Source organism: Myripristis murdjan, chromosome 19 (assembly GCF_902150065.1).
Source record: "Myripristis murdjan chromosome 19, fMyrMur1.1, whole genome shotgun sequence".
NCBI classification, from domain to species: domain Eukaryota; kingdom Metazoa; phylum Chordata; class Actinopteri; order Holocentriformes; family Holocentridae; genus Myripristis; species Myripristis murdjan.
The window spans coordinates 21,267,212-21,283,156 of NC_043998.1; the positions used below are offsets into that span (position 1 = coordinate 21,267,212).

At 38.7% G+C, this 15,945-nt stretch overlaps 1 protein-coding gene across 1 annotated transcript; it reads right to left on the reverse strand.

The window, feature by feature from the left end:
* Positions 1-6,311: 6,311 nt before the first annotated feature.
* On the reverse strand, positions 6,312-15,945 carry trub1 (TruB pseudouridine (psi) synthase family member 1). The gene is made up of 8 exons (XM_030078548.1): positions 15,739-15,945; positions 15,538-15,636; positions 13,920-13,975; positions 12,369-12,450; positions 9,986-10,058; positions 7,745-7,884; positions 7,553-7,609; positions 6,312-7,339 (listed from the first exon to the last, which is right to left on the reverse strand). The coding sequence occupies exons 1-8, from the start codon at positions 15,881-15,883 to the stop codon at positions 7,134-7,136; spliced, it is 858 nt and encodes a 285-aa protein (XP_029934408.1). The 5' UTR covers positions 15,884-15,945; the 3' UTR covers positions 6,312-7,133.

Genomic DNA, 15,945 nt, shown 5'->3' on the forward strand with positions numbered 1-15,945 from the left:
TCAGCTCATACTCTGTAAGACAGGGAGAGAGCGAGAGCGAGCGAGAGAGAGAGAGAGAGAGAGAGAGAGAGAGAGAGAGAGAGAGAGAGAGAGAGAGAGAGAGAGAGAATTATAATTGGCATTGGGCTTACAGTAGGTACAGAAATAGCAAATAAGCTATAGGGCTACCATAAAACGAATCTCTATTTCTGTTAACGTCCAAAGAGACAAGCAACTATCAAATCTGAAAATATACGACTATCTCCTTTCACACCGAGGGAAAAAAGCGTGACTGAAGATGAGATGCTTAATGGTTCTCAGATGTTTAGTGGCGGAATCAAAAAACAAGAAAAGATGAAAGTTGTGGGTGACGTTTTTTCTTTTATTATATTTTTCCCTCAATATTTTATCAATATTGTAAAGCTGCGTGTAGGGATATATTAATTTTAATTTTTATTATTAAGAGGTGAATCTGCAGAGATCGTCTGATGGTCTGAGTCTATGGCTTTTCAACCTGAGGTACCTTAAAGTTACATGTACATTGTTTAAAACACATTACACATGAGACTGTTCATAGGATATAGACAGCACCATATGGGACACTTGTATATTTTCTGTATGAGAAATAGGCTACATACAACATACATAACGCGTTTATCAAAAAGAGTGCAGGGCGGCCTCAACTAAAACACACACACACACACACACACACACACACACACACACACACACACACACACACACACACACACACACACACACACACAATAATCGCTCTATTTTTTTAAAAAAAAAAAAGACACGCCCACTACTAAAGACGTTATTTAGTGGATGGTCCCTCATTTAAAGAAAAAAACTTTGAAAAGTGTGCATTGAAACAACTGGCTCCACTGTTTTGAAAAATGGTTCTTCAAAGAACTTTCAAAGTCCTTTTGAAGCACTATTTCTGGTCCCAGTTGGCACCTTCATTTTTCCTTTAAGAAATGAGAATTAACTTTTACTTTCGTGTACTTTATGTTTTCCCCTTTCTCTGAAGAGCTATTGCTTGTTCCTTAAACAACTGCTTTTTTCTTTTTGTAGGATTTTTTTAGGCACCAGAAAGGGTTCTTCTATGGCATCACCCAGAAGAAGCATTTTTTTTTTTCTGTTTCAGTTGGCACCTTTATTTTTCGGTGTGAAAGGTAAAAAGACCAAGGCCTACAATCTAACAGGCGGTTTCACAGAATAAAATGGGGATTACAATAAAATGAATAAAATGTGGATGTTATTACGGACGTCATAACAAAACCACAGTAGTATATGATAGTAGCCTACATGTAGCATCCCTACTATCGGCTTAATGATAGCTCATTTGTCCTTGGTCATAATATGGACAAACACGGCCCTTCTGTTTTTTTTTTTTGTTTGTTTGTTTGTTTTTGATAAATAAATAAAGTCTTTTTCTTTGTTTATCCCATGAGTTTGAAGAGATTTTTGACAACAGTACAGGTTAGACTGGCACATTTCACATTTCACATTGCATAATATATCACAGCGTGCAACAATTCTTTTGTTAGTCACCACTCCATAAAAGGGAGTAGTTCGGTTAATATTACTGTGTCCTCATTGAGATCCGCTGCGCACAGCCCTTAAGCTGAGGTGAGACCTCTGCCACTGGTTTTACTCACGGCTTTAACAGTGTGTTACATGTTGTTTTGACTAATCAAACAGCTTGAATGTTATCTTTAACAAAGCAATACAGTACAATTCACTACAATACGCATCCCTAACGGTGTAACTGAGTGGCAAGTGATTAACTCATGATTTGAATGTTCCGTCTTCCCGTGAAGCTGATGTGTGGGCCTATCGCTGCGGTCACCGTGATAACACTGAAAACGTTAGTCACTTTAATAGCTCAGCAAGTACATGTTTATTCCCTGTCATAAGTTGTCGTTTCCCTAAATTGGTTAAACAATAACGAATAACTTCTCTCTTTGGGTGTTCCAAGCCCGGCCACCTGTCTTCCATTCAAATTGATTCATTTGCATTAAGCTATTATGGCCCAAGACTTCCTAATAGCTTATAGTATTATAAGTTCAGTAATAATTTTCCATGATTTAATAAACTGGCAGGTTATCGGAAACTTAAACCCAATTATTGATAAATGTGGTTGGACTTGGGAGCAGCACCCCCCTCCCCCGTGACCCTCAGCAGGAATAAGTGGCTTCGGACAATGAAAGGATGGATTTTCCTGCCACCGCTTAACGGCCAGTCTTCTTCCAGTTGTAATTTAGATAAACAGACACAAAGAGCAAACAGGGATATGTGCAGCCTTGACGATACATCGCCCCACATGAAAGTAATCGCTTAAATGGCCAATATTTGAACTGTGGCAATCATTGCAGGTAATTGATCCGGCCAGCCTCCCGTGGCGTCAGGCTCCTGTCCAAAAGCAATTGATAACTCCCCAAAAGAGCAGGTTAAGAAGCTCCCAGGCGACTCAGAGGGCGCCTCATGTGTCATACTATGGAGAATTCATAGCATTAAAAGAAGAAGGGGGGGAAACACGTAAAGGTGAGCTGTTTGAGATAGCGATGAATTTACAAGTCTGAAAACTCTTGAACTGAATAACTCCCGATTTAGTGGTTCATATCGTGACCACCTGACCATCATGATCTCATTTCCAGTTTATTGAAGTTTGGGGTCAAACGGATGATGTAGTATTCTCCTGTTCCCAGTACCTTACCAAAATTAACCATGGTTTACTATGACAAGAAAACTTTATAATAGATTATTATTATGTTTGTTTTTGTGTTGTTTCTCTATTTGTCTATTGGCGGAAGGTAAAACCATGGTTTCTTAACTATGATTAACTATGATTATGATTAACCACTGTCTTCCTACAGTATTACTACCAATTAATCGTAGTTACCATATGTATTAAAATTGGGGTCTACCATGGTTAAGAGTATCATAGTTATCATAAAGTAGTATGTTATGGGTTGTTTCATATTTGATTAGGGAGAGGCTCATAAAGAATGATAGGAAATGCATATGATAAGGTAGAGCATGTTGGCCTACACCGTCTAGTAGATATATATTTAGCTGTCTTTGAAATAATATCACCTGTTGATTGGAATGCAGAGAAAAGAAAGAAATAAGTATTTGCTGAAGTAGCTTTTTCATTTAAAAAGTGTAGAGCGATTCATCACAGCAAGCAATGTAGCCTATCTGTTTCAAAGATTTTACATATGTTCAGTACTCATTTCAGTCAGTTCAAAATTAAAGATTATTGTGCACTTTAACACGGTATTACTTTGTTAAGTGCTAACATTGTAGTGGGTGATTATTTCAAGCTATAGTGAACATTTGGTCCAAGGTGTCACATTTTTAAAATAGGAGATATACTGTTATTGTATGAAGTTCTTTAGTTTAACTCTTGTAAAAATCTTTTATCCCAAAAATCCCATGAAAAAAGGAAAAAAAAGAAAAAGAAAAAAGAAAGACAGGCACTGCATTCTATCTCATATATTTAAACTCTTTGTACATGTGTCTATAGCCCAATATTACAGTGCTGGAAATGCTCCGAGCACTGCCCTCTTTTGGTGGTAAGTTTGTGCATTTACAGATTTTAAATTGCCTTGGCCCATCTCTTGAAGTATTTCTATAGGCTATTCCCAGGTGCATTTGTCAAAACAGATGCAGGTGCAGCCACACCACCATATAGTTCACCAGCAAAAGGCTGTAACTTACCCAAAACATTTAACTCACTTTTCAAAATGAAAATGATTGTGTCAAGGAATATGTCATTGCCACCAAAATGAAACGTTTCTTTGCCATTGTGTAAAAACCAAGGTGCTCAAAATATTGGAATGTTTTGTCAATATGACCGTGAAGCCTGGAAATGTGTTCCTTAGCTCTAAATTTCAGTTTTGTTTTCTTTTTCACTGACACAGAATGCTTACTGGACTGGAATGCCATTTTTGTGTAACTGAATGCTAGTATTATCAAACTGAATAGCTTACTATTCAGACTCAGATTTCAACAGTATTATATTACAGCGATATAGGACTCTCATTTGCATGTAACTTCTGGAAAACCACACCAAGGGCAACTTCTTCATGGCCAGTGTTCACTTGTATTTATTACTCTTTCTCAAATTTACTGTGCACGTTCATAATCTAGAAAAAGAACCCTAAGTGATTTTGGTAATGCAAAGTTATACAAAACACTATCAATTGTACAGTAACACCTTGAAATATTATTGTATATACAGAGATTGAACGTAATTGCCTTAATTGTGGGGTAAATTAAACCACTAGCTCAACTTAAGCCAAGCTATTTCCTCAATTTGAGAAAAGTGCCTCCCTTGTACAGTAATTCAGAATGAACCTTTTAACTAATTCACATTTTATATCTCATCAGTTCACTGACATGATTGATAAACAGAAGGAATACTCAAGTAGTTTGCAAAAATAAAAGGAGGCCAGGGGCCGCTGATAAATTGAGCCATTTTATTCTTTATTTTCAAAATGGTCATTGCTAAAAGTAGCATGACTTCTTCCTGTTAGAAACCCCTGAGAACATTCTATATTTAAAATGAAATTACAAAAAGACTGGAAAATTGTCTGATAACTAAAAATAAAAAAATTAAAGGACAATAAAATAGGAAAAAAGAAGAAAAAAATAACCAGAAAACACATTTGCAATGATTATGAATACATATTTTAAATTTAACTACACAAAATAATAATAAAAATAATACCCTTAAAAATTAAAAATATGAAGGACTCTAGTAAATTTTGTTCAGATGGTGAAATAAAACCTTTCAGAACAAAAGCACTACTGTCCATGGGCTCCTGGGATTTACAGGGTTAACAGGACACTCTAGGATTGCAGTTATTCTGCACACATCGTTTGGGTTTTGATTAGGGGGGTGGTGGGAGGGGTGCTGCTCCTCAGTTACAACAGTGGCTGGCACGTGTCAGAAAGGTTCATGAAACATTTGATAGAGGGGAGGGGAGGAAAAGAAGCAGCTAGCTACAACATTACTTGCCCACTAGCTTTTAATGCTCTGGAGGAAATTGTTATTTTTGTCGTCCAACATGCATATATGTGTTCAGTGAAGAAAATGATAGCAAATTCAAACAATCTACTTGTGAAAAAAAAAAATCAGTTATAAACAGTAAATTGAACGACTGTCTATAAATACACTTTGTGGCTGTTGAGATTCTCCTGGCCACTTGTCGATATTTCCTTTATTTATTAGTTGACATTCTGATGAACATCTATAGGGGACTATCCACAGAAAGTTTGACCAAACATTTCGATATCTGAGAGATGGTTGCATATCTAAATATCTGGTTCACACTTAGCTCGTTTGATAAGGTTTTCTCAAATTGTTATCACACCATGTACTTCATTCAAACAGTAACATGTAGTATCCCACTGTTGTTGTCTTTAACAAGTCACAGATACACACAGCTGATATGGTCCTCTTTGTGCAATGCTTGATTATTGCTACTTTATAAAGGAATTTCATTTAAAATTATTTTCCAGTTGTTTGTAACAATGTGAAAAGAGCTTAGTGGCAAAGTCTTGGGCCAAATTGTTCCCGAGTGCTTGACGTTTCCAAGAGTCCTGGAACAATGCACATTCTCAAATATGTATCCTCTCTATGCACTCTATGTATGCAAAAACATACATAGAGTTTGACTTTTAATCATTTCTGACAATACTGACACTTAAAAACATAATTGTGAAAAATTATTCAATCTTGTTTGAGAAATACTGACTGTCTGTCAGTAATTACTAATAGTTCCTTCATGGCCAGCAGCCTCTTGTGACAGGTGCCAAATATAGCCATGGTGAAGGAGTCAAAGAGCTGTTCATCCTTTTAATGTATACAGTAGTTGGATTCACAAAAGATGGATTGCATGCATTCAGTCTCATTTTAATAAATGTTATTTCTCAGCTGAAAATATAAAACAAATGATGTGAAGGTGTAACTATATACAGAAAACTCCAAATAGTTTAGCTGCAACAGTTTTGTGCAGTGGCACAGAACAAAACAACCAAAACAAAACAGCGTGAGGCTCAGCCCTACCTTACACTGTGTACAAAGCAGAGAAACTAGAAACGCTTTCACACCGATGTAGTTACACATTTTCTTTAGGTCATGTGTAATATTTTAAACAAACTTCAAGTATTATTCACTTTAATTTCCACAAAGCAGATTGTGTGTGTGTGTGTGTGTACACACACACATACACACATTTATATATACATATACACATGTATATATATGTATGTATATATCGATATATATCTATATCTATCTATCGATGTGTGTACACACACACACACACACACACACACACACACACGATGATGACCCATGGCAGACAGGATCTCCACATTTGTAAAGAAACATACAGTACTATGTACTTGTTCAAGGATGAGTCTGCTATTTTGGACCTAGGACCTATTTACAGATTACCTGGCATCATCCACAGATGTAGAGACCATCATTTCACCAGCTGCCTCAGTGATGATCCTGATATCGATGTGCTGCAGGCTCGACTATAACAGCTGTCAGTGGTGCAATCCTAAGTGGCTTTGGAAAGTTGAGGTAAGGCTGCTTTTATGAAACGAGATGCTTGGTGTTTACTCTCAGAATATTCTCCTCAAAAAACAGTCCGCAAGCTGATCATTAAATCAACAGAACTGCTCCGCCTGGAACAGGACGACTTTATTTCACAAACAAAGCACTACCCTTTCAAACTGTAATCTTCTGTGCCGTAGCTACACTCTGCCCAGACAAAAAAAAATCAGCAGAATCAGACAAAAGTTCCAAATGAATACTACTGACTAAGCCCATAACTATTGAGAAAATGCTTAATTGGCAATACCGTTTTCAGAGGAACATTCTGAGATCGGTAAGAGCATTCACTGATCTTCCCATTTACTGAGAGCAACATTATCTTAGTTTTTCAAAACCATTTTTGATTGCCCCACTGATCGCTGCTGCAGCTGAGTGGGAACCTGCAGTGCATCGATATCATGTCGACTGGAGAAATGATGCTCTCTACGTCTGAGGATGATGCCAGACAATCAGTAAACAGGGCAGAGATTCCAAAATAGTGAAGTTGTCCTTTAACCGTATCTAAATTTTACTACTCCGGGGTATTTTGAACACTCCTCGTGTCTGCCTCTGGTGGTTTAATACAGTCTGAATGGTCCTCTGACACAGGGCAGGGCTGCATTGAGTGGAGGATATGTTCCAGTGTCCAGTGTTCCTCACGTAAGGCATGGTCCTTAAGGGTGAACTGACCCTGCTTGGTGCGGGTCAGCTCCTTGACATGAGCACATGATGACAGAGCTGAGGCAAAGGAGAATCATTTAATCGTGATTCAGAAAAAATCACTTTTTTTTAAAAAAAAGCAGAGGCCTACCACATGGATTCTGCCACCTTCATATTTACTTTGTCATATTTGCACAAAATTATTCATCTTTTAATCAATCACTCATCTCATATCTTATATATGTTGTCCTCGTTAATGTACAAGAACATTATGGAAAAAAAGTATCTCACCTTTTCCAAGGTCATCCACCAAGCTTCTGACATAGAATCCACCACCACATTCAATATCTGTTAATAAAGTAAAACCATCATATTCAGACACCACAAATTCCGAAAAGAATATCTGTTATAGAGGGTGGCAACAGTGTTAAACAATGGACTAAAACAAACAAAACAAACAAAAATACATGATGTCCTTCTAACCAAGAGTGAAGAGAGGGGGCTTGAACTCCTGCAGGGTCAAGCTGTAAACAGTGACTGCTCTTGCAGGTTTGGCCTCAACCTTGTGACCTTTCTTAAGCAGGACTGACAGGCGCTGGCCATCTTTCTTCAGTGCTGAGTAGCTACAAAATAAAAATGTAAAAAATTATACTATGGTTATTGAACAGGCATGCTTTTTCCACTCCCATAATTAACCTGTGTACGCAAGATTTTTATACAAGTAAGCATGCTGTCCCCCACTAATGGTGCATCTGCGCCACACACTTTGATCAGTACCACGTGAGGCAGCTGGATGTAGAAATCTATGAAGAAAGCTTTTCATTCCCTCAACATGGTAAGAGATGAACCAATAAAACAAACATGAATCAAACTCAGTAGAGATAGTAACTCTGGTCTGAAATCTGTAATAAAAAGCACAACCAAAAGTGAAAGTGGCCATTTGTGTCAACTGACTTGCTGGCAGCTACATGCCGAGTCACAGGACACCAACCAAGGCCCCCTTTGGAGAAATTGCAAAAAATGGAAGCGGGCGTGGCCTGGAATGCGGGTGTGGCCCAATCAATGTGAGAAGTTAATGTGTTATTCCATATCCCCAGGACAAACCCTGTATCAATATTTGTGGTGTTACACTAATCCTTGGAGAAGTTCTGTGACATTTTGTGGTGTACCATACCCACTGCCACACCCCCTTTTTATTGAGTGGCCTGAAAAGTTGATCAGGTTTTCTATGGTCAAAGTTTTGTGATGATGTGTGAATCTGTTCATAAGTTATATACCTTATCGTGATATGGCATGTCCACGACCATGCCCGCTTTTGCAAAAAGTTAATCATGTCTTCCTTGGCTCAAGACCAACCTTTACACCAAATTTGGTGGAAATCCAAGGATTTGTTTGGAAGCTATTCCACTGTGTGATGAATGAACAAAAAGACAGACATTGATTTGTAGTCTCCTCCTCCAATTTCATCAAGTGGAGCACAAATAAACTTCTGCAAATGAGAAGAGCTGGTGGGAAATCCTTTGTAACAGGAGGTGACCTGTCAAAACTTAATGAAATCCAGTCTCTTAAACAGCAGCAGCAGTGAATTCCCCATCCAAAGAAAACAGCACCAACCCTTAAATATTTTGTCCTGCCACTTTGGTAACCTATGGTTTAAAGCTGGGCTGGGATTTTTGGGTACTGATGAACACCTATGTTTGGTGATTTTAATTTCAGTTTGTACTGTTGCTTGTTGCTGAACTGAAAAAATATTGCAGGGGATTTCGTCAAAAAAAAAAATTGGTCGCTTCCCACACAATTACCGGTGTCACTCAAATGCAGGATCCTTACAAGTTGTATCTCATTGGAAAGAGGACGAATCAGGCTTTACAACGGTATAAGATACAACATTATTGGGTATAAATAAAGGGGAGAAATTATAGACTGAAAAAGCGGTGCAGAACTTTTTTTGCCTAGTTTATATATATTCTATAAGCACAGGCAAAGCTCTCTAACAAGGGTCCTTGCTGAAGAGTCAATTGCAAACGTGTAAGTACGGGTTTCTACATGTTTGGCACACATACTCTGGAGGTACATCCTCAAGGCTATTGCCCTTAGAGTCCAGTTAGAGGGCCTCCCCTGTGCTTATAGAAGTACGCTTACAATATTGTAACACTAACAGACCTTATCTTAACCTTTATTCTGCCGTTAAAATAGCAAAAGCGGACTATATATAGATGTAGATACAGATATAAATACAGTTATATATACAAACACACAAATACACTACACGGACAACAGTATTGGGCCACCTACACATTATAACTACAGGAGCTTTTATGATATCCCATTCTAAATCCATAGGTATTAATATGAAGTTGGTCCTCCTTTGCGGCTAGAACAGCTTCCACTCTTCTGGAGAGGTTTTCCACAAATTTTTGGAATGTGTCTGTGGGAATTTTTGCCCATTCATTTGTGATTTGTTGGACGAGAGGGCCTGCCTAACAATCTCCATTTTTGTTCACCCCAAAGGTGTTGGATGGGGTTGAGGTCCTGGCTCTGTGTATATGTATATACATATATATACATATATATAATACACACACGCGCACACATGCGCACACACACACACACACACACACACACACACACACACACACACACACACACACACACACACACACACACACACACATTTATGAATGTACACAAAATGTGAGGAAACATATTGTAAGCTTTACTCACAGTGGAGGAACTTGCATGATATCGCCAGTGAATATTTTCAGCTTCTCTTCAAAGGCCACTCTGGTTATGTGCTCTGAAGGGTGATAACCATATTAGCAATTACTGTGACTGCAAGCAAGATTAGCTACATTCAGTTAGACACATCAAAAATGTACAGTCCATTCAGAAAGTATTCGGACCCCCTTCATTTTTTTCACTTTTCTTATGTTGCAGCCTGATGCTACAATCGTTTAAATTCATTTTTTTTCTCTCATTAATCTACACTCAGTACCGTATAATGACAAAGTGAAAAGAATTTTAGAAATTTTTGCAAATTTGTTAAAAAGGAAAAACTGATGTATCACATTGACAGTATTCAGACCCTTTACAACAACATCTGAAATTTAGTTCAGGTGCCTCCCATTTCTCTTGATGGTTGCTGAGATATTTCTACACCTTGATTAGAGTCCACCTGTGGTAAATTAAACTGATTGGACATGATTTGGAAAGGCACAAACCTCTCTATAAAAAACAAAGCCATGAGGTCAAAGAACCAGGCAGTGCTCATCACCTGCCCAATACCATCCCAAGAGTGAGAGCATGGTGGTGGCAGCATCAGTCTGTGGGGCTGTTTTTCAGCAGCAGGGACTGGGAGACTGTTCAGGGTTGAAGGGAAGCTGAATAGAGCAAAGTACAGATATATCCTCAATGAAAAGCTGTTCCACAGCGCTCAGGACCTTAGACTGGGCTCACCTTCCAGCATGACAGTGACCCTGAGCACACAGCCAAGACAACACAGGAGTGGCTTAGGGACAACTCTGTGAATGTCCTAGAGTGGCCCAGTCAGAGCCCTGACTTCAACCCTATCCAACATCTCTGGAGAGACCTGAAAATGGCTGTCCGACAGTCCCCATCCAACCTGGCCAAGCTTGAGAGGATTTGCAAAGAAAAATGGCAGCAAATCCCCCAATCCAGGTGTGCAAAGCTTGTTGTGTCATATCCAAAAAGACTCGAGGCTGTAATTGCTGCCAAATGTGCTTCAATTAAGTACCGATTAAAGGGTCTGAATACACTGTATTCAATTCAATTTTATTTGTATAGCATCAAATCATAACAAAAGTTATCTCAAGGCGCTTTACAGAAACCCAACAGATCTTGGCCAAATCCATGGACCAAAATCTCCCCCAAGAGCAGCACAGGGCAACAGTGGTGAGGAAAAAACCCTTTTAACAGGGTCAAAAACCTCGAGCAGAACCCAGATCTGGGTGGGCGGTCTTCTGCCTCGACCGGAAGGGTTGAACCAGTTGATGTGACATTTCAGTTTTTCCTTTTTAATAAATTTACACATACTTCTACAATTCTGTTTTCAGTTTGTCATTATGGGGTACTGAGTGTAGATTAATGAGAGAAAAAATGAATTTAAACGATTGTAGCATCAGACTGGAACATAAGAAAAGTGAAAAAAGTGAAGGGGGTCTGAATACTTTCTGAATGCACTGTATATGCTGTGTAAGTTTTGAATGTGAGGGCAAAAACTGCTGGTCAAAGAAATGACTGATAGCCTACAGAAGTGGTAACTTAGCTTGAGAAGAAAACTAATAAGGATTTGATTCTGACAACCTTTAATAGGCACTTTGATATGGACTGAATCAATAAGGAAATGACACTGTCTGATTGGTCCTGTAAGAGGGAGGAGACAAAGAAACACAGGGTTTGTTGAAGAAGCAAGCAGGTTGGTCGTTTCTATTCTGAAGAAGGTTCACTGACCAAAACATTATGAGATTTTTGTAGCTGAATCTGTAGCTTTGGCGATGTTTTAATGAAAATGATAAAAGTCTCTCTCTCTGCACATTTGGTCTTATCAAATGGAAATGATATGTGTTTATTTGCATACTGTGGGCAGGTGAGACGCATGTGGAGACATGTAATGCCAGGTGTCAACGGACGGAGCGTTGTCCATTTGTGATAGGAACACCCAAGACACAGTTTAATGCCAGGTGGATACACGGCCATGGTCTGGCTTCAAAACATTGAGCTGACTAAAACTGGAAGTTCTCCCTTTGTAATTTAGGCACAAACCAACAGTTCAACACAAAAAGCTAGATGGGGCTTTTGCCAGTGTTCTGTGCAGTTTAACAGTAGGAAACGTTTGCATATGGCTTGTGAAAAAGTCAGTAATTACACAAAGTTTGAGATCAAAAGCAGAGTTGTTCTACATTACAATGTTCTACATTACAAATGTGTACTCGGTAATTTCATATCATGCCAAAATAAAATAAAATCAAACAAACTACACATGCAAGAATCACAACACTCCTAAAAATCAGCAAAATCAAAAAGATCATGTAGCAATTTTTTTCCTCTAAATCAACAACCAGAAAACAAACTCAATTGTAAAATTTACCAAAGTCCTTCTCAAGAATCACTGTGCCAGTGGCATCAAGAGTGTCTGTTGCCTTTCCGAGTTCACCCACAGCAGTGTATTTCTGAAAAAGAAAAAGGACATGTCACTATCTCAACTCTGTGTATTCACATCTATTTATATAGAACCAATCAATAGATGATACTGCAAACACTATGTGTACTATGTCCTTTCAATGCAAAATGGATGAAAGCTTGTGATGCACAACAAAGTGCAGGGAATTCACAAGCCTAACTACTATCTAATATGATCAAACTAAAATTTTGTTTTAAACACATCTTCTTTGAACAAATAGCAAGCTATGATTCATACACAGGAGATTGGAGTGAGTGCCAGTAGGCCTACCTCTTGCTTTCTATACTGGCTTTTCATATATCTGCTCAAGTTCAATTATTTGCTAAATGGCTAAAACTGTGCTAAAATAAAAATTTTGGGACCTGTTTTCCTGCACTACAGAAGAGGCTGAAGAGATTAAAAAAAAAAAAAAAAATCAGAATTGTGGATTAGCAGCCTATAGGAGCACAGAGCAACTGAAGATATTTCACCACCATGTGGACTCCTAGCACCCAGGCAACTATACAACCCAGCCTAAGTTCAGCTTTGCTGAATTTTCATTTTCAGCATTGGCTGATGCCCGTTTTTTTTTTTTTGTTGTTGTTGTTGTTTTCCTTTTTACAAAGTTTTTTGAATAACTTATTTAGTTATTTTTTTTTTATTTAAAATAAGTATACTGCAGACAAAGTGCAGATCAACTTAAGCAAACAGACAGTGAGGACAACAGTACTGTTAAATAAATGTTTATTTTGTGTATTTGTCAAGTTTTTGTGCATTTTATTAAACCATTATTAAACTGCTATATTTTGTCAGATGTGTAAAGCACAAGGGACAGGACCCTGGCTGAGGACACTGCTTCACTTATCCTCTAGTCTCATCACTATCACATGCCTTTTACACCATAAAAAGAACACAGTAAGTATGTGCAAAATCAATGGTATGTATTTTTTTTTTTTTTTTTTTGGCAGATGTGTATGTTAATGTGAGGGAATTTCTGTTTAGTGTTGGCAAAAACATTTCTAACCAGACCACAAAGTTGTCTGGGTAGTTGTGTCCATCTTTCCTTGTAGAATAATACATGCCCACTTGGTTCCCACTTAAGAACTACTATTTTCTGGTTCCAGCTGAGAACCAACTTGTCCATTGAAGAATCAAACTATATGTGGTGGTAATGGGAAGAGGAGTACAGAATTTGCTGCACGATCCAGAATTGTGCAGTTCTTTGTTGGTGGAAAAAGCAGATCAGACTCCTTAGCTCACAGCTGGCACTTTGCTTCTGGAGTCATACACCGGATGCTTTACAACCTAGAGGCCTAACTGCTGAGAATGAATGCTTTAACAGTTTCTACTGTGCTGTGTCTGTCTGCTTTGGCATCTCTGATGAATCGCTGCATCATTTATCTATACCTAGCCATCATAAGAGAAAAGGTATTCTTTGATGTCAGCACAAAAAAAAACAACAAAAAAAAACACACCCACCTTTGAGCCTGCCAACATTGTGCTGAGCATTTTTGTACCATTGCCAACACCAACAACTGAAAGAAACACAGAGGCTAATTTAGGTGTCATTCAAATTAATGCTGTAAAAAAAAAAAAAAAAAAAAAAACAGTACATCGTCCAACACTCATTATAAACAATGTGTCTTTTCCTAAAAATGACACAACAAATGAAACAAAAACATATCTATTGTCTGTATTTCTAATGTAAGGCAGTTATGTAGTGCGAAAAGAGTGGCATGGTGTGTTTTATACCCAACTCACCCCACAGTTCTGATGTGAAAAATGAGTGTTTTTTATATTAGTGTATAGGTCCAATTGGTTCCAGGGTCCCATTTGTCACATTATTCCCAAACCCCAGTGGTCTGAAAAATGACCCATCGGACTGAAAGATCATCAGTGAGAAATGCATCCAATCCCTCAATGTGGCTATGCTTAGGCAGAGCTTTCCTCGGGTTAGGGTTAGGGTAAACAGGTGAATGCATTTTTCTGCAACGATGCAAAACATGGCTAATGGGCTCTCGGTCCAATGGGACATTTTTCTGACTACTACTGCAATAGTGGGCCGTCAGACCATTGCCACGGCACCAGCTTATATTAGCATGGCTGTGTTTTGGTTGTAGCCACAAGGCCACAGAGCAAGAGTCTGAAGATAACGCCAGGACTCTCTCTTGTGTGGTATTGCTACAGCGAGTGCAGGTGAAGACAACATGACAAGTGTCTACAACAGAGGAGAGTAGCGTCAGACAAGGCTGTCAGCCAGGAGCTAAATATCACTCTAAAGTTAGATTAAATTTTGGCAAGGCACAATCTGGCACAGGAATTTTCAAAGCAGTTTTCAAGAACATATTCCCTGACTTGTGCACATGCTCGTCATCTAAAAATGTTTCAGAACGGACAACTTGGCTGAAAAAGTTGAAAATACTGTGAAACTGAGGTTAAAGTAGGCCTACATGTTGTTTGTGCATTGTGTAATATGTTGTTTATGTGTAGAGAAGATTAACCTGCAAGCAACATGCAAACATGTTAACAAAAAACAGCAGATTGTTTATATGCAAACCCAATGTTGGTCAAAGTGTCAACGCCACCTGTTTTTGGCCTGTCTGGGCTTCCATACACCTGACACTGCACAGGGCCAAAACACAACACCTGGGTGTGAGGAGCCACTGAAACTGAGCAGTGTGAGCTGAGGGGAAAAGGGCTCGACTAAGATTTTTTTTTTTTTTTTTTCTTCAAATTATAGTGACTTTGCTCAGAAGAATTAGGAGATTTTTCTCACAACTGACACTCTCCCCTTAAGGATTTGATAACTGAGATAAAACTTAAAACTGTCATTTCACTCAGAATCAACAGACTTTTCCTGGTAATTGTGACTTCATTGAACCTGTGATTTTTCCTCGCAATTGCACTATTGTGAGATTTTAACTGACAGCTGTTACTTTGTTATTAACTCAGAATTGTGAGTTTTTTTTTCCCCCAACAGCTGTGATTAAAAAAAAAAAAAAAAAAAAAAAAAAAAAACTAAGTGTATGCATTCATTTGCCGGCTGCGAGTGACAGTCCCTGGTGCAGATCCGCAGGAAACTGGACGAGTCACTCACCCAGGACACCACAGGCGGCGCTGTCCAGAGTCCCTCCATGGCCCATTTTCAAATCTTGCTTTTTCCTTTTCCGCGGGTTGGGGTTTTTCACTCCAGCCTCTGCACCGTGAACACAACAAACACAGTTAGTGACAGGTCAGGCTCAGCTCATCAGGCAGCATGGACAACGCTAGCCTAGCTCCTCATGTCATGACACACTACCCTTCAGTAAGGCTTCCTTTAATTTGTTTAACACGTCCGCCGAGGTTGGTCCTTGTGTTTTGTAGATTGCAAACAGGCCGTTCAGAGCCTGCAGTTTGGATAAGGACACGCTTCTAGGAGCAGAGCTGCTCAGATTTCCAGCCATGCTTGCTGCTCTCCTCCCTGTCCCTCCTCATCCGTCTTCTTCTTGTATTCTGTTTTCAGCAG